General features: G+C 32.6%; 1 protein-coding gene across 7 annotated transcripts; it reads right to left on the reverse strand.

The window, feature by feature from the left end:
- Positions 1 to 332: 332 nt before the first annotated feature.
- On the reverse strand, positions 333 to 8,497 carry LOC132609879 (F-box protein PP2-A12-like). 7 transcript variants are annotated; one of them, XM_060324066.1, is made up of 5 exons: positions 7,986 to 8,497; positions 7,551 to 7,673; positions 6,128 to 6,246; positions 2,132 to 2,212; positions 1,480 to 2,047 (listed from the first exon to the last, which is right to left on the reverse strand). In XM_060324066.1, exons 1-4 carry the CDS (start codon positions 8,298 to 8,300, stop codon positions 2,140 to 2,142), a joined length of 630 nt encoding a protein of 209 aa, XP_060180049.1. In that variant the 5' UTR covers positions 8,301 to 8,497; the 3' UTR covers positions 1,480 to 2,047; positions 2,132 to 2,139. The 7 variants fall into 7 exon arrangements, with proteins under 7 accessions (XP_060180047.1, XP_060180048.1, XP_060180049.1 ...); XM_060324068.1 differs by having other exon boundaries at positions 2,132 to 2,158; positions 7,986 to 8,496; XM_060324064.1 differs by lacking the exons at positions 1,480 to 2,047; positions 2,132 to 2,212 and adding an exon at positions 333 to 907 and having other exon boundaries at positions 7,986 to 8,484.
- Positions 8,498 to 20,281: the final 11,784 nt, after the last annotated feature.

A 20,281-nucleotide genomic window follows, 5' to 3' on the forward strand; every position in this document is an offset into this window, starting at 1 on the left:
AATTAAACCCTTTATTTTCTTTGTGTGTTTTGTGTTTGTAGCACTTCCCTTTGTATTACGACCTGATATAGTCATGCTTCCTGTTAGTATCAGAACTAAGCATGAAAATGTAGCCATGCTAACTAGATGCAAAGTAACAATTTGTATACAAGAAGAATTTAAATTATATACACCGACAATTAAAAATTCTTCACGATCAATATATTTTAACATGTGATAACAAGTTAGTTACTATTTTTAAACATATTACCAATTAATGATTATCATAAGATGTACCTGTCTGTACTTGCCTAATAAGTGATTTTTTTATCGTCGGTGCGTAGAACTTAAACTCACACTAAAAAAAGTCCGCCATATATACACACATTGCTTGCTTTATATACATAATTGTCACTCACTCACTAACAACACCATTCCATCAACTATGTATAGTGCTACCTCTAAAGACTCTTACCAACAACATCCTAAACAGAGTTTCATCAGCAACTAAAAACGCTTCGACATCTGCATAAACTCACGCGGGCATATCAGTACAGAATCTACACAGAGTCCACCTTTCGTGTGTGTACAATCGATTTGTGCCATCGAAAATATAACTTTCATCGACACTTCCGATCCCGAGCTTACAAAATCACCTACATGGTGATACATCCATTTTCCAGGTTCTTTCAAGTAACACTGTTTTGTAGCTTGTTGACCGTCTGATGTCGAAAGCTGGAACCTGACTGGGTTTTTATCCCATCCATGAACGTGCTCGCAGTTGCAGATTCTGCGACCGAATCTCTTAGAAGAACGCCCGACTTGTAGCCTGAAGAAAACGCTGTAGGACCCTACAGGGAATGGGAAATCGACCTCTCCATCGACTTCAAACCACCAGATCTGTTGGAGGTACGCAACGGACTTGAATCTACATGGAAGGAAAAATCTTTATTATTCCGTCCAATGGGTAGTAATAACTTCTTGTTTGTTCAAAATATGTGGCAGTTAAAATAAAATTAAATGTGCATTGCATTCCAAGCTCAGAAGACAGCAGCAACAAAAGGAGTACATCAAGAAATGACAGACATTTGGTCAAAGACAGATCCAAGATTTTGAGTTGATGAACTTTGAAGTTGTTACGAGAATTTTTGAGTTCAAAATTTAATATTTGTTGATATTTTAATAGTTTTTCACATGTCTATCGATACTCCGTCACGAGAATGTCGGTTCAACTGAATTTGGTATCTATCTTTCTCTTTAGCTCAAACAAGCAACAAAGGTTTTCTTAAAACAGTTAGCCTGATATTACGATATAACGAAAAGGTTTGCTTTCTTAGTGCTTATTCTGATAAAATGAAGTCCATTTTGACTACACAAAAACACCCTCTTACTCTTTTTTTTTTTTTTTTGGGTTAGTATTAGCCATAGTATAAGGGTCAGGTGCGTGTAGGGATCCAATAGCTCAGTTGGTTGGCCACCTGAAATATCACCTTGTTGGTGAGAGTTCGAATCCCCACATTGTAATCACCTTTCCCTACCCCCTATGTACGGAATATATATTTAAAAAAAAAAAAAAGGGGCCAGGTTGCACGCACCTCGACTAATTCCGTGGGATACCTACTACCTTCCACCAGTACAGGTACTACGTAACTCTATAACAAAACTTGTTGGACAAATAAAGAAATATTAGACAATCAAAATTGGGATTTGAACCTATATTAAAAAATTATGGAAGATGGGGAATTATCATTTCAATTTCAGAAATTCGAGAAACAAGTTGGTTCGATAAGATATCGCCAGCAGCTAATAACATAAACAGTACACGAGAGGGTTGTTTGGTTTACAGTATTAAAACCAAACACGTTTTAAATAATACACCATTTCCAGTCCAATAAACCAAGCATCTAACAATAAATGTATATCCACTAAATAATCTCGTCATAATTGAATTCCGGTATTATAATCCCTAGAAAACTAGTACCCAACTAAACGACCCCTTAGTTGTTGCCCCCTTTGGCTTATGTGATTCTAACCCTCACAGGCCTTCTGATTCCAAATAGCCTTGTATCTGCACTCTCAAAGCATGGAACAAAGTATTAAGAAAGTGAAAGCCAAGATATTGGTGGCTCCTCATTTTATTGCTTTCTTTTACCTGATAATTCATAAGTTGTAACTCTGTCTATGTGAGTCCAGCAAACCATAGCCGGTTCCAAACCCAAATACAGAAGTGTCCCTTGGAAAAAATTGACAGCCAATATTAAAATATCCCAATTTCAAAGAATCAATTGAATACGTCTGAATGACTATGATACAAACTATTCGATATAGACGATTTCAACTAGTTTGATTCAATAGGTGGAAGGAGAGCATTTTTGAGCCATTTCTAATATGTTAGGGGTGTTTTTATTAAAACATCCCAATTACGAAGAATCAATTGAATACGTCTGAATGACTATGACACAAACTATTCGATATAGACGATTTCAACTAGTTTGATTCAATAGGTGGAAGGAGAGCATTTTTGAGCCATTTCTAATACGGAAAAGGGCCAAAATTACCTCTGAATTTTGAAAAATCCATGCCCTTCGTTATACTTTAGGGCCAATTATACCCTTACCGTTATACTTTGGGCCAAATATACCCTTCAGTATAACGGCGTGCCACGTGTCAAAATCTCAGTGGCTAACTTATTTCCCCCTCTTTTATTTTTCATCCGGATGCCTACTCCTTCAGATCCGACCCAAATAACATATCATTACCCAAATAAACACAAACCTAACCCGTATAACATATCTATAACGCTGCTCTCTCTCTCTCTCTAAAAAAACGCAGACCACCTCTTCTACAGTAAATCACTGCCTTACCTCTCTCTACATCAAACCTACTTCGTTTATGTCAAGATTTCTGTTGTCATGACTAAACTTCGTCCATTGTCTGCTACTGTTGTTATCTTCTTGTATTTTCAGTTTTCTAAGGTTTGTTGCGGATTCTCTGTTTTGTTAGTTATTTTTTTTGTGTTTAATATGTTTGGCATATGCTTTTTAAGGTGGTCCCGAAATGGGTGGATATGGTTAAATAAGGTTTGCTTTTGAAATTATGTTTTAGTGGTTTTAGGTTTGGTTTCTGCTTTTGTAGGCTTGTGGGGTTGGTGGTCATCACTAAGCTTCGTCCATTGTCTGCTACTATTGTAATCTTCTTGTATTTTCAGTTTTTTCTAAGGTTTGTTGCGGATTGTTAGGTCTGAATTGTTGCACGTTTATTGTTTTGAAAATCAGGGGTTTTGCACAAAGTTAATCTATGTTGAATTTTGTGTAGTTATCTCAGTTACTCTAACCCCAACTTCAACCTTTTTGCGATTTTCAGTGAATTTAAGCCTTATAATGTAAGATGATAAAAGTCAACTTATTCTTCCATCATGGTGGTGATTGGATTCGAGAACCACATATGTAATGTATGAAAAGAAATGGGTTCACTATTGGAGAGAGTATGATCCTGATCTCTTATCTTATATTGACATTGTAAATGAGTACACTTACCAGTTAGGATTTGTCGGTGTTCAACAATTAATTGTTGCTGGACCATCTGGAAAGTACTTTGAATTAGAAGGTGATGAAGGTATTAGGAAATTATTATCATTTGTCTCCGAAGAATATCATGTCATTCATTTCTTTGCTACTGATGAATGTGAAATAGTTGTGCATGTTCCAAACCATACCACTTATTCACAAACTCATCATTTTCTCTCAACCTATTCATCACCTTAATCCTTATATCATCCAACATCCCAATGATGGGCTTATACCTTGCTTCAAGTATCCAAGAGTTGAATGACTCAGTAAAATTGTTGTCCACTCCTTGATTCTTACAGATTGTATCAAAATAAGCTCTACACCATGTTTCTGGAGGATACCTGCTGATTAAGTCCTTTGCAGCAGGTTCATCCAACTGCTTCATCTGTTCAAGTTGGTCTCCAAACTCCTCAGCATAGGAGGACCATGCACCCCACCACAAAAGCTTCTTCAACTCACCTTTACTCTACCTTTTGCACCAATTTGCCTCATGATTCATCACTTTGTAGAATATTTGGAACATGCACAGCTATTTCACATTCATCAGTAGCAAAGAAATGAATGACATGGTATTCTTCGAAGACAAATGATAATAATTTCCTAATACCTTCATCACCTTCTAATTCAAAGTACTTTCCAGATGGTCCAGCAACAATTAATTGTTGGACACCGACAAATCCTAACTGGAAAGTGTACTCATTTACAATGTCAATATAAGATAAGAGATCAGGATCATACTCTCTCCAATAGTGAACCCATTTCTTTTCATACAATACATGTGGTTCTCGAATCCAATCACCACCACGATGGAAGAATAAGTTGACTTTTATCATCTTACATTGTAAGGCTTAAATTCACTGAAAATCGCAAAAAGATTGAAGTTGGGGTTAGAGTAACTGAGATAACTACACAAAATTCAACATAGATTAACTTTGTGCAAAACCCCAGATTTTCAAAACAATAAACGTGCAACAATTCAGACCTAACAATCCGCAACAAACCTTAGAAAAAACTGAAAATACAAGAAGATTACAATAGTAGCAGACAATGGACGAAGCTTAGTAATGACCACCAACCCCACAAGCCTACAAAAGAAGAAACCAAACCTAAAACCACTAAAACATAATTTCAAAAGCAAACCTTATTTAACCATATCCACCCATTTCGGGACCACATTAAAAAGCATATGCCAAACATATTAAACACAAAAAAAAAAAAAAAAAAAAAAAAACTAACAAAACAGAGAATCCGCAACAAACCTTAGAAAACTGAAAATACAAGAAGATAACAACAGTAGCAGACAATGGACGAAGTTTAGTCATGACAACAGAAATCTTGACATAAACGAAGTAGGTTTGATGTAGAGAGAGGTAAGGCAGTGATTTACTGTAGAAGAGGTGGTCTGCGTTTTTTTAGAGAGAGAGAGAGAGCAGCGTTATAGATATGTTATACGGGTTAGGTTTGTGTTTATTTGGGTAATGATATGTTATTTGGGTCGGATCTGAAGGAGTAGGCATCCGGATGAAAAATAAAAGAGGGGGAAATAAGTTAGCCACTGAGATTTTGACACGTGGCACGCCGTTATACTGAAGGGTATATTTGGCCCAAAGTATAACGGTAAGGGTATAATTGGCCCTAAAGTATAACGAAGGGCATGGATGAACTATTTTTCAAAGTTCAGGGGTAATTTTGGCCCTTTTCCGTTTCTAATATGTTAGGGGTGTTTTTATCCAATAGGTGGAAGGAGGGGAAAATTTGATCCAATAGGTGGAAGAAGGCATTTTTTGAGTCATTTCTAGCACGTTAAGGGCTTTTTGACCCTTTTCCGTTATATACATACACAAATACATATGTGGGTGTCTAAAAGCTGAGGGACTTATTAAACGTTTCTGGAAAATTTGAGCCCTGAATTCTCAAATAGAGTTTCTAATTGGAACTCCAAGGTCAATCGTGTAAAAACCCACGTTAACGGACAGTGGAATTTGAACATTTCTGTTCTCAAGAAAAGTACGCTGCCCTTCACCCCCTAAGTATTTAACAGAATCAGAAAGTAAGTTGCCGTTAAGCAATGCTAAACGGCTAAACCACATCGACTAAGTGAAAGACTATCGGCAAACTCCTAAAGAAATTGTAGTACCAAGCACTACAATTGCACGTGGAACTAGATTACAACACTAATATTTTTAATTTTCCAGCACAAGCATCAAACAGACAGATAAGACCAAAACAAAGAACCTCAATTCATGCATTTTCACATAAGCATATCAAACAAGTAATCACAAGCTAGACAAATTGTTACAGAAGCTACGGTGCTCGTTCAAAAATGCCGACGGGTGCGTATCGGGTCATTCTAAGGTAGTGCAGTTTTTGAGGATCCTACATGCGTGCAGCAACATTTTTGGAAATTCCGAGCAACATAGAACATAAGAACCATTTCTTGGGAGGGATATCATCAAAGAAATGAACTGAACAGTTGATTTGATCAGCCAATCTAACAGCACATGTCGATAATCCAACAGATACAAACATCCAAACACTGCTATATAAACATCAGAAGCAAAAGAAATCCTATTCCTTACCTTGATTCAGCTGTTTCAATACGACTCCAATATCTCCTATCATCAACGCCTGTTATGGCCAAGCCTTTAGAAGATATTGACAGACAAACTCTACCCGTACGCTTATCTAACCAAACCTTCTGCAGACAGCCCAAAATCAACATAAACCGTCAGCATTCATCTAACACCAGAAACTATGAAAGCCTCTGCATTGCTAGCTCAAAAAAATAATGCAGAAATAAATTCTTTTTTTCTTTATGTCTGGGGAGGGGGTTGAGTTAGCATACTCCTTTGCCCTAGCACCCAAAGGAGTGGCTAGTGGTTAATGAAATGGCGGAGAACCATGAGGTCTCAGGTTCAAATTCCAGCCGAGACAAAAATCACTAAGTGATTTCTTTCCATCTGGCCAAACCTTGATGGGAAAATTTACCCGATACCTGAGCTGGTGAGAGGTAGCAGGTGGGGGTGGGCGCGGGGGGAGGGGACAAATTCGACATATTTCCTGAAAACTGGTTTCTCCTATCAACGGAACATTCAAATTCCAACAGAGACAAAAAATACTAGGTAATTTCCTGTGCAGATGCGAGGTAACAAATACCCAGTAAATTAATCGAGGTGTGCACAAGCTGACCCGAACACCACCGTCATTAAAAAAAAAAAAAAAAATTGGTTTCCCCTATTCATTCAAATAATTCTCCATATACTGTTGAAGATTCTATGATAAAAATGTTATCTTTGAAAAAGAATTGATCGTCTCCTATATATCCCCTGCTCTATTAAGACCCCACAATGAATTCAATGTTAAAGGATTTATCATATTACGAATATCTATGGCAGTCAATCTATAGCAATCCTCCTTTATTCGAACCTAAAATCCGTTATGTAAATTCCTATGTTGCTCGGACTCTTCAAAAATGTTGCCCCACCCGTGTCGGATTCTCCAAAAATACACTACTTTTGGAGTATCCGACACACACCCTAGCTATTTTTGAAGAGTCCGGACAACATAGGTAAATTCTGAGTTCCCAATGAACCGAAAAAAGAAAAAAAAAATATGACAATAAACCCTCATACATATTGCAGAATACATACTGGAGACACATCCGGTTCTTTTGTCAATGGAGAAAAAACGAACCCTTCAAAAAACAACAAGAAGAATGATAATTTTTACAATATATTGAGCTCCTAGAATGAACAAAAGCGGAAAAAGATTTAAATTTTTCAATATACCCACAAAAATATATGCAAAACAAACAAAGAAATGATTAATTTACAAATAAACCGAGCTCCCAGGATGAATAAAAACAGGAAAAAGTTTAAATTTTACACACACACACACACACATATATATGCAAAATAAATAGTGGATACATATCCAATTATTTTGTCAATGGAAAAAAAAAATGAACCCTTAGAACAAAAATAGATGGGTAAAAAATTGAACCTTTGAGCCACCATCAAGCAAAATGGATCGACAAAGCAAGGCAAAAGCATCTCTTTTACACAAATTTTCTTCAAAATTTTCATAATCACCATATCGGAAATTTGTGAAATTCCAATTATAACCCTATATTTTGTACGGAATTATAGAGGCAGTAACAAATTTTGAACCGGAGTAAAGCTAAATTTTAATAAGAAGTCTAAAGTCAAATTTTAATAAGAGGTCTCAAAGCCAAATAACAAATTTTGAACCGGAGTAAAGTCAAATTTTAATAAGAGGTCTAAAGCTAAATTTTAATAAGAGGTCTCAAAACCAAATAACAAATTTTGAACTGGAGTAAAGCCAAATTTTAATAAGAGGTCTCAAAGCCAAATAACAAATTTTGAATTGGAGTAAAGCCAAATTTTAATAAGAGCTCTGTGTTAAAAAGTATATTACCTTTGAGCCATCATCTAGCAAAATGGGTCGACAAAGCAAGGCAAAAACATCTCTCTTACACAAATTCTCATCAAAATTTTCAAATAATCTCTCAATAATTAACTCATAATTTGTAGGCAATTTCGATTCCCATATACAATCAGCATAACCAGCTATCCGAAAATTTCGATTTAACATCGAAAGTTTACATATCTCCGGTGGATCTAAATATGTCATAACTGATGCCACGCAATTTTCCGGCAAGTCAACGATGCCGGGACACGGCGGTGGAGTGGCGGAGATAGGTGGAATAAGGAGGGAAAATGAAACACCCATATCGGGAAATAGTGAATTACAGTTATAACCCTATAGTTTGTACAATATTACAGGAGATTAAAGGAAGATACATAGATTATTGATGAAGGAGGTAATGGAGTAGTTTGTGATGAATGAAATGGATATTTATTTGAATAATAGTACTCCAATAAATAAATATTACTCCGGTCCAAAATAAGTGAGGTTTTAAGGTTAAGCACACGAATTAGGCTTATGATTTCTTTTTATGTTGACATCATTATTATGCGGATTTGGAAATGTGCCGAGGGCAAATTTTGGAAAAGAAAACTAAGTAGGCGTTTGGCCATATAAACCAAAAAAAAAAAAAATCACTTTTTTGAGAATTTTGAAGTTGGAGTTGTGTTTCGTCATAGTTTTTGCAAATAATAATTTGTTGTTGAAAAGTACTTTTTCAACTAAGGAATTGGTTGTGAAAACAAGGTTTTGCTTGTCCAAATATAAAATTTTCATGGCCAAATCCTGATTTTTGAAAAAAGTGAAAAAAAAATTCAAATGGGTCCTAAATACTTTCTTGATTTTGTGAAACATCAATTATTTTGGATCAACTTTTAGAGATTAAAACATCAATTATTTTAGACAAGATGAAGTAATTAGGAGAGATTTTGACTATTTTTTCTCTATTGATATCCTAAGATATAAACTTTCTTTAATATGTATTCTATCTATATGTCATCTCACCTTTATTAAGGTGTTTGTAATATTCAAGAATATTTTTACTAAGAGCAAAATGAAAAAAAAAATTAAAATAATAAATAATTCGAGATAATTATTTTTAGAACGGAAAAGGGCCAAAATTACCCCTGAACTTTGAAAAATAGTTCATTCATACCCTTCGTTATACTTTAGGGCCAATTATACCCTTACAGTTATACTATGGGGTCAATTATACCCTTATGTCTAACGGCTGCCACGTGGCATCATCTCAGCCCTTCAAAATTATTTTACCCTCAAATAATTTTTTACCCACTAAAATAACTCAAAACGACCCGAATTTTTTTTTCCAGCAAAAATAATACGAAATTATTTTTATATTTTTTCTGGAAAAATAATTCCCTATTATTTTTGCTGGAAAAAAAAATTCGGGTCGTTTTGAGTTATTTTAGTGGGTAAAAAATTATTTGAGGGTAAAATAATTTTGAAGGGCTGAGATGATGTCACGTGGCAGCCGTTAGACATAAGGGTATAATTGACCCCATAGTATAACTGTAAGGGTATAATTGGCCCTAAAGTATAACGAAGAGTATGAATGAACTATTTTTCAAAGTTCAGGGGTAATTTTGACCCTTTTCCGTTTTTAGAAAGCATAACAGATAATTTGAGAAGTATTAGATAACAAAGTGTCAGGATATTGTATTTTATTTTCTGGGAAATAACAATGGTCTAACTAGTCAACATAGCACTCATGTCGGAAATTTGTGGAAATTCCAATTATAATCCTTCATTCTGTACGGAATTAAGGATATTTTGATTAATGAAATGGATATTCATTTGACTGATGGTCCGATAATAAATGGATACTAACAAAATGTACGGATTAATGTTTTTTTCTTTATTAAGAAATAATATTGATCAAAAGTCAAAATTCTAATATGAGTAAATATTTATTCGCATTCGAAATTTGCATCAAACCTCTAACTTAATTGAATAAACAATTATACCAAACGGACGATTAATAGTACGTATCCTAATAAATTCAAGTTATTTTGAAATAGAATATTGAATGTTCTTCTCAATATTAAAACATACTTTGAGATGATTTTTAATTTTCTATGAATAAATATAGTGATTTGAGAAAAGAAAATTGTTGCATCAAATACTACATGACTCTTCAATCTGTAATAACCATAGGGAAAAAAAACAATATGAACAAATCAAGAGAAAAAAAAAAATTACTGTTAACTTTGATTACTAAGATCATAGTTGAATAGTAAGTTTTTTCTATATTCTTATTATATATGTCTCAAATGCGAGTAATGTGTAAGAAGTGTTTTATCTTCCGAAGTAAAATATTTTGACACAAATTTAAATTAATTAAATCATAAAGCCAATATCGAATACCGACATCAGAAAAAACTATTTTGCTGGATTCTCTAGAAGTGCACGACCAATATAAAACGATATGCTATAATATAAACTTGTGAATACGACTTCCACATCGATGATAGCTTTTTAATTAAAATATTGAAATTCAACGTTCCAACTTTATAAAAGAAGGATCTACAATGTACTAGATATATAATATCGGACTGCAAGTCCCTTTCACATTTTTTTAATAAAATTAGTGGGGTTAAAATTAAAGGGCAAAAGACATATATGTACATGATAAGAGGTTATATTTGAATATGACGATATTTTTTAGTTTACAAAATATATTAATAGACTTGTTACAAAATCTATACGAATGAAGTAAATTAAAAAGAAGCAAATAAGACACATTAAATAGGGTAAGGAAACCTTTTACTTATTTTATCCAATTTTCTCTCTCCATTCAAAATTTAGACATATAGTTCCCTTATTTTCTTCAACTTTTGCTTTCTTATTTCATCCACTTTTCTCTCCCCATTCAAAATTAAGAGATATTATTACATAATTTTCTCCAACTTTTACTCAAAAAGTCCATTATAATCGGTAAGTTTTATGTACAAAGTTCATACATCAAAAAATATATATGTATGATTTTCGTATGCAATATGTATAACTGTATAGATTCTTATAATTTTTATATATGAAATATGTATAAATACTGTATGTGTATTTTGATTATTATAAAGTACATATAAATTGTATAAAATCTAATCAAAGTATGTATAAATTTTGAGAAAAATATGTATAATAAAATTGTAATTGATACAGACCAGATTCCATACAAAGTTCATACACCAGAAAATAGTATTAATTTTTGTATGCAATATGTATAAATGTATAAATTCGTTATAATTTTTACGTATGAAATATGTAAGTTGTATGTATATTGTGATTATGATAAAGTACATATAAATTGTGTAAAATTTGATCAAAGTATGTATAGATTATGAGAAAGTTTATATAGTTTATACATATTTTTAAAACACACAATGATCATATATATCTCAAAACGATACAAATCAATTTTTATATACAATTAATACACAAGTTAGAAATCAAAAATACTTTGTAATATCGGTTTGAAAATTTATACTAGGAGAGAAGATGGATCTTAGGTATGAAAATGGTGTCTACCATGGAGGGAGAGAGAGAGAAATATTTTTAAAAAGAAGAAGAAGTTGAATGGTAACTATTCTAGAATTAAGTCCACATTTAAAATCAGATTTTCTTCCTTAAAAAAAGCCTAAAATCGTGGGTATCTCATTAAGCTCAAATCTGGTATACTTTGTAATTTTATTGGTATTTTTATAAATAAAGAAAAGTATTCTTATGTTTCATAATATAGAGTCTTAAATAGGTATTATTAGGTCATTTTCCCAAAATTAAAAGTGTCAAAGCACTAAGGAGCCAAGTGTCTAATTAGCTCAATGCGTGTTGAATCAGCACAAATTGTCAAGAGCATGCCTTATTCAAAGTAAGAAATATATATATATATATATTTCTGTCTTGTTAATTATTCATTTCCTTTCTTTTCATACCATAGTTGGAAATTGGAGTTTCGATTAATAAATTTTTAGTTGTGTTGGCCTGTTGGGTGATTGTTGCAAGTTAAAGACCTGATACTGCTAGTTGATTTTTGTGTAATTACTAAGTGGTGTATCAAGCTAACACTAACTTAAGTGGGCATATTTTAAGAAAAAAAGAAGGAACAATTGTATATTAAAGCTAAAAGTATAGTTAGAACTTGTAATTTTGAACCATGACATGACAATTATGTGCCTATAAAAGTATGTTACGAGGGATATGTTCGGGACGGAACATGACTTTTAGGTAAATATTAATTTCATGAAGAAGTCGTATTTGGAGCCCGTTTGGATTAGTTTGAAAAAAGCAGCTTGTAAGCTAAGTGTTTAAAGTACTTTAAGTGCTCAAAGTTATTTTATAAACGGAAAAGGGTCAAAATTACCCCTGAACTTTGAAAAATAGTTTATTTATACCCTTCGTTATACTTTAGGGCCAATTATACCCTTACAGTTATACTATGGGGTCAATTATACCCTTATGACTAACGGCTGCCACGTGGCATCATCCCAACCCTTCAAAATTATTTTACCCTTAAATAATTTTTTACCCACTAAAATAACTCAACCCGACCCGATTTTTTTTTCGAGCAAAAATAATACGGATACTTTTTCCAGGAAAAAAAATAAAAATAATTTCGTATTATTTTTGCTGGAAAAAAAATTGTTGAGTTATTTTAGTAGGTAAAAAATTATTTGAGGGTAAAATAATTTTTGAAGGGTTGGGATGATGCCACGTGGCAGCCGTTAGTCATAAGGGTATAATTGACCCCATAGTATAACTGTAAGGGTATAATTGACCCTAAAGTATAACGAAGGGTATAAATGAACTATTTTTCAAAGTTCAGGGGTAATTTTGACCCTTTTCCGTTTTATAAATAACCAGTTACGTGTTTGGATAAAAGTGCTTAAAAGCTTTCTAGAAGTAAGGGTAATCTTGGAATTAACAGAAAATATAAGGGATAAAAGGGTAAAGTTGTTGATCAAACCAAAATGGTTATTAAGCTAAAAAAACATAAGTTGGGGTTGAGCAACTCTTGGTTTTGGCTTATTTTAAGCATTTTTTAACTTAATTTAAGTTGTTTTCTATTTTACCAAACACCCAAATAAGTTAAATAATGGATTATAAGCTGGTTTGACCAACTTATAAGCCAATCTAAACGGGCTCTTGGTATATGGATGATAGACGTCATTTTTCATGAAAAACATTTTCATCAGAAGGAGGACGATGACTTCTCTCATTTATGGGTGGAAGTCATTTTTCTTACAACTATCTTAATTTTTAAATTCTAAGTAACCCGCTTCAACTAATTCTTAATTACACATAATTATTAATTTCTGGCCGTCAAAATAAGTTTCATCAAAACACTTTTCAATTTGTTGATAGTATTATCAATCTTTATAAAAAACTTATGACTAACCAACCGAACGCCAAAAAATATTTTTTAGAAAAATATTATTCATGAAAAGCATTTTTCATGAAAAATTTCTTTCATCGTACCAAAAACACCCGCAAAGCAAAATGAGAAAGACCTAATAGTGCGACTTAACAGTCAATGAAATAAGTGAAAACTTGTGGTAGATGCAAAGCAAAATGAGAAAAGACCCAATAGTGCGACTTAACTGTTAATGAAATAAGTGAAAACTTGTGGTAGATCAAACTTCAAATCTGAACAGAAATAAAAATTAGATGTAGGTAACTATATTCTTCTTATATGTCTAAATCTTGAGGGGGCGGGGGGAATTCTCCTTTATTTTTGCAGGTGGGATGTACGCTCTAACTGATTTATATTAATTAATAAAAAAAAGGAGTAAATCGAGAAACTTAAAATTAGGGTGCTTTTATTTTTAAGATAAACAAAAGTATCAACAATGTTTTTGAGATAGACTAATAAAAACGATATCCTATAAAATAAAGGTAAAACTATGTATATGTATATGTTAAGGAGAAGTATTTACGAAACGTGACGATAGTTTTCCTTATTTACAAAACTAACGATATATTATGAAACATGACGAATTTTCATATATTTTTTATTTTTTTATTTTTTTCCATAAAATATTTTTTTAAAAAAAAATATTTTTTTAATTTTTAATTTTTTTATATTTTATATTTTTTTGCTCAAAGGCTTAAAAAATTACCTCAAATTTTTGTGTATAAAAGCTGTATGAAATGTGTACGAAATGTGTATGTATGAGCGAAATTTTTAATATAATTTTCATACACAAAATTGCGAGCGAAAACTTTAAGCCTTGAATACTGTATGAAAGTTGTTACAATGTTGTTGCAGTTGTATTAATTTTCCAGAAACCTAATATGAACACTATATACGAAAAATGTGAATGAAATTCTAAGTCTTGAGCGAGATATACACATTTCATACTATTCTTATGCATAAAATTTCGAGTGTAATGTTTAAGCCTTGATCGAGATATGCACACTTCATACATTCTTCATACATAAAATTTGAGTGAACTTTTAAGCCTTGAGTAAGATATACACATTTCATACACAAAAATTTGAGTTGTTATTTTAAGTCTTGAATGTTGTATCAAAGTTGTATACAATGTTGTTGCAGTTGTATTAATTTTACAGAAATCTAACATGAACTTTATACACTAAAATGTGAGCGAGTTTATAAGACTTGAGCAAGATACAAATTCCATACTGGTTTCATACACACCATTTTGAGCAGATTTTTAAAGCCTTGAATGAGATTTACACATTTCATACATTTTTCATACTGTTTCATACACTAAATTTTGAGCGAACTTTTTAAGCCTTGAGCGAGATATACACATTTCATACATAAAATTTTGAGCGAAAAAAATATAAAAAAATATTTCAAAAACTATATTTTTTTAAATAAAAAATATTTTTTTTAAAAAAATAAAAAATAAAAATTTTAATTTTTTTTGAAAGCATGTTTTGTATAGGATTTATAATGTTATCTTTTATAAATATAAAACTATCGTCACGTTTCGTAAATATTTCTCCTTAAAATGTATATATACGTAGTTATCCCTAAAATAAAATCGAGGAAGCACATATATAGTTACAAAGACAACAGGGAAGGTCAACTAGATAACAACATAGACTAATTAATGCAGTTTTGAAGCACCGTGTTCATTTAAATCGAGTACTTGTAATACACAATACAAATTTATGTATAAAAAAATTACTATGTAATAACAAATAATAAATTTAAACTCATTTAAAAATATAATATATTCAATACTAAAAACCTTAAAAGTTAAATTTGCGGAGCCCAAGCTCTACCTCTAAGTAACAGTAGTAACACTATGATATAAATCTTAAACCAAATCACTAGCAAGTTAGCTTTGAATAATATAATTTTTTTAGCTGGTTTGATTTAAAATATGCAAGAATCTTGTCGTTGATGTTTAACATCGTGGATAATCTGGAAAATCTGATGGGAATTTCAAACCTAACTCCAATCACTAGGAGAGTGTTAATTATTCCTTACTCAACCATCAAGGTCATTGTCAGAAAGTGTTTCATTGGGACATGGTCAAATTTGCTTATTTAAAAAATATATTTTATAAAACTATTCTCGAAAAAAATACTTTTGAAGGATAGTAATTTTGTGTTAACGATTAATCAGTTTGAAAAACAGTTATATCAAATATCAGATGGCAATTTAATTATGCTTGGGCAAAATTTCAGTAAATGGTTTGAGGGAGAAGCTATTTTTTTTTCAATATATGAAAAACAGCTTCGATTACTACACAAAATTATTAAGAGTCTGTTTGGATGGGCTTAAAATAAGCAATTTATAACCTGAAAACAGCTTATAAGTCAAAAAAATAAGTTGGGGTAGACTAACTTATTTTTTTTAGCTTATAAGCTACTTTAGATATGCTAGGCCAGGGCCCAATTATTTTTTGGGGCTTATTTTATGCATAAAATGCCTTTAAGCTGGCCAACCAAACACTAAGCAACTTATAAGCCAATCCAAACGGGCTCTTTAAATACTTTTTACTTCCAAAAAGCTTAACAAAACGGGTTAAACCCATGAGACTTAACTCCTAAGACATACGAGTTGTCTATCGTATTTATAACCAGGGGCGGAGCCACATTGGCTCCAGGGGGTTCATCCGAGATGAACCCCCTCGGCAAAAAATTACAGTGTATTTTTAAAGTTAAAATTATTTTATTATGTATATATAGTAGATGTTGAACATCCTGACTTCTTCGTGTATTTACCTTTTAGAATTTTTGAACCCCTTGGATGAAAATTCTGGCTCCGCCACTGTTTATGACTATGACAAAATTAAACATCAGCGTCAAGTAATCTTAGGAGTCATCGAACATTAATTTACACTTAGAAACCTTAGAAATAATGGACATTATTTAATTCTTTATGTATCTATAAAGGTAGTTTAAGAAGAAAAAAACTATATATAAAACGTTGTTGTGCATCTGCAAACACAATTGAGTAGGGGGTGCCATAGTTGAACTTGACCTCATACCTATTATATTTAGAAAATAATTAATTAAACAAATCTGCAAGTTGTTAATTTTTCTTTATCCTTAAACAATTTATGAAGGGTAGAATTAGAACATAAAGCAAAAAGGCTAAAATCAGTTAAGACACATTAAGAAATTGCTAAAAGTGAGACTTGTTATATTGGTACTTGTCCGCCTCCTTTTTTTTTTTTAAATCATCGGTAATTTTCCATGACCTAATTTTTCAGGTAAAAAGTTACATTTTGACAGATATAATCAGATTTTTTATATATATAGTGGCGTTGTTTGTCCGGACTTTATTTATAATATAGGGTCGCCACCACATGGAACTATTGTAGCCGTTCAAATATTAGGTACCTTTGTAATATCATAAGATCACAAAGACGTGGAAAAGGAAGTAAACATAAAGTACATTCGATCATTAGTAAAACTTCGCTCTTATATAACAACATTTTATAAAGAGGGTTCTTTTATAGGTGTCGACATGATCTTCTAGACGTGCACTTTAAATGCATTATTCATACATAAACTATGAGCCCGTTTGGATTGGCTTACAGCTTAAAGCTGTTTGCAGCTTATAAGCTGAAAAAAATAAGTTGGGGTAGTCCAACTTATTTTTTTTGGCTTATAAGCTGTTTTCAGCTTATAAGCTGCTTTAGATAAACTAAGTCAAATGGGTCCAATTATTTTTTTGAGCTTATTTTAAGCATAAAATGACTTTAAGCTGGCCAGCCAAACACTCAAAAAAGCTGAAAACAACTTATAAGCTAACTTATAAGCCAATCCAAACGGGCTCTATAAACTTAGCCACAATGATAACTTAGAAACACACACTTATGTATAGCAAAAGACTATGCAGACTATGCACATCCAAAGGCACAAGATCTACGGTCACACTTATTGATTCAAGAATTTAGTAATTTTTGTTCATCTCCTGTATATTTATTAAGAAATATTTGGATCCAAATCCAATTATTATATATAATAACTTGAAGTTGCTGCAAGAACTCGTAAACTTCAAAATCTAAATTCGCCTCTATACATACCTTATTTATCTTTTTCGGAGATTTTAATGTGGTAACCATTTGGAAATTGTAAACCTGGGGTTCGTACCATATCTCCTCTGTTTCCCACCTGACAATTTTTTAACATCCAAATTTGTTCAGTTTTATAGCTTTTTCACAAGCATAAATGTAAATCAAGTAATGTTCTTACAGTTATATAATTTGTAATACTTGAGTAAAATAAATTTCCTTAAATAATTAATTTAAATAAATTTCCTTAAAGTATTATTATTGCGGTATCATGACTGAGATACTTATTGTAGAAATTTATTTAAAGTTTATTTATTGAAATACCATAAGTGAAATATTATAAAGATACCACAACTGAAAACACATTATTTCTGCATGAACTTCAGGCAAAAAATATTGATTGACTGAACCTCGACTATATGTGTCTGAAGTTCAAGCATTCATTCAAAAATGTCTGAACTTCAGACATTTTCGTCTGAAATATTTTGCCAAGACTGACTTCATATGCCCCATGTCTGAAGTTGCTCTAAAGTGAGTAAATATATAAAAGGCAAAGTACATAAACAGACACTCAAACTTCGCTCCAACTATCAATTTGACACTTAAACTTACTCAATGACCATCTAGACACTTCAACTTGACACAAATGCACTTCACCCCTCTTTTGAGACAATAATCATATAATGCCTCAAATATTTTCTTTCAAATTTTACTTCAATCTATTTGTAACACTTACTTGTACTTGGTCACGAAGCAGTGCAGAAAAATAGCCATATGCACCTTAGCAAAGTCTGTTCCAATACATAATCTCATGCCACCTCCAAAAGCCATAAAATTTCGAGATGCTCCATTTAGCTTTATGTCATGCCCCGAACCATGGCCTGGGCGAAACACGGCACTCGGTGCCTTACTGCATGTGACCGAGCGAACCACATGGCTTGCTGAATCATCATGAGGCATAAACTGAGCGGAATTTAACGTGAATGCATGATGAGCCATTATAAAATGCAATAAGTCATAATACTTAATCAAAATACTTGTTTAAACATGAGTGCGGAAATAACATGAATGAGCCAAAAATGGCTATACGACTCTGAAAGTGTGACATGACATAACTGACTTGTCTAATCTATGAAACCTCTAACATAAGCCTGAACATGGAAAACATACTCGCTGGGACAAGGCCCCAAGCATACCTTAGATGCATCGCTAATTATAAAATAAAGAGTTGACTAAACCCCGAATGAGATGGGGCTCGCCAATAAGCTGATACGAATACTGTCCTACTGAGCAGATGTATCATCCCATAAATTAGTTCCTGCACCGTGAAATGCAGGACCCCGGGCAATAAAAGGGGACGTCAGCACATTGAATGTACTGGTATGTAAAGCAACTGAAAGAAATAACATGGGACATGGAATAACATGATAAGAACTGAAACTGAAAACCTGGACATGAACATGAGCATGAGCATGAGCATGGGTACATATATATATATATATATATATATATATATATATAAAACATGATAAGTAGGGAGAGTATTTCATAAATCGACCATGTGATGTCACCACGTGGATACTTAGAGTCGGGTACCTCGCCGGACTAGCAGAGCCCCTATACTTTGCCAGGGTATAAGGTGATAACGTGCCTGATGGATCCATTCGGTGTAAAATTAAGGAATTGTCCTAACTGAGCGGAGCAATCCTTGTCATACGGTGACTACGTAGTTTCAGGCTATCTGAGCCTTCTCAGTAATTCGTGCAACTCCCAAAAACATGAACATGATATTATTGGCTAAGAAGCCCATGATTTTCGTGAATTAACTTGTACTTGACTTGTAATCATGATTTCACGAAATAACTTGTAAACATGATTTCATGAAATAGCTTATATTTAGCATGTATGTATCTTGTATCATGGCATGAAAGTAACTATATAATATAGTTGCATGAAAACTTGTAGACACGTAGGATATTCATGAAATAATTATTCTTAGTTAAAAACATGCATGCAAGAACCCATGGAATACAAGATATGGGTTTTCATGGATTACGGACTGATTTTCAATAATCATATGCAGTTATTAAGAACACAATGATAGAATAATAGCAATTCATACATAATCTATTCGTGGACATGGACCTAGGGTTGTCATGAACATGGTGTAGAAATCCTAGTTTTAGTAGAGAATCATAATTTATGGATTATGAGGCATGGGGAAGAACAATGATGTTCCCACACGTAGATAGTAACTCTACATACCTGGTAATGCTCCAAACTTGAATTAAGGATTTTAACTTTGAAGAAGATTTCCAAAACCTTGAGATGGGTTTTCTTGAAAACCCTAGTTTAGGAACAATGATTTCTTGCTTAGATTATTAAAGTATATGTTAGAATTGAGTTGGAAGGGTTTGGATTGACTTACCTTGATGTTTTGGATTGTTGCTAGGGCTTGGAATTGTGAATAATGAAATAAAAGAACTAAAGGTTTGAATTTATACAAAAGTGAGGCGGAAATTATATGGACATATTATACGGTCCGTATAAAGTTATACGGTCCGTATAATATGACCATATTTTATCATTGCTGAAACCAGAACGTCAATTTGAAATTTCATGAAGTACGGACTAGCTATACGGTTCGTATAAAATTATATGGACCGTATAACAAGTTCGTATAACATGACCAGTGAACGGACTGCTCTGTAATCCTTCAGTAAAATTGCCATAACTTTTGTACAGATGTCCCCTTGACCCCCATAATAT

This window comes from Lycium barbarum, chromosome 9, assembly GCF_019175385.1.
Source record: "Lycium barbarum isolate Lr01 chromosome 9, ASM1917538v2, whole genome shotgun sequence".
Lineage (NCBI taxonomy): Eukaryota > Viridiplantae > Streptophyta > Magnoliopsida > Solanales > Solanaceae > Lycium > Lycium barbarum.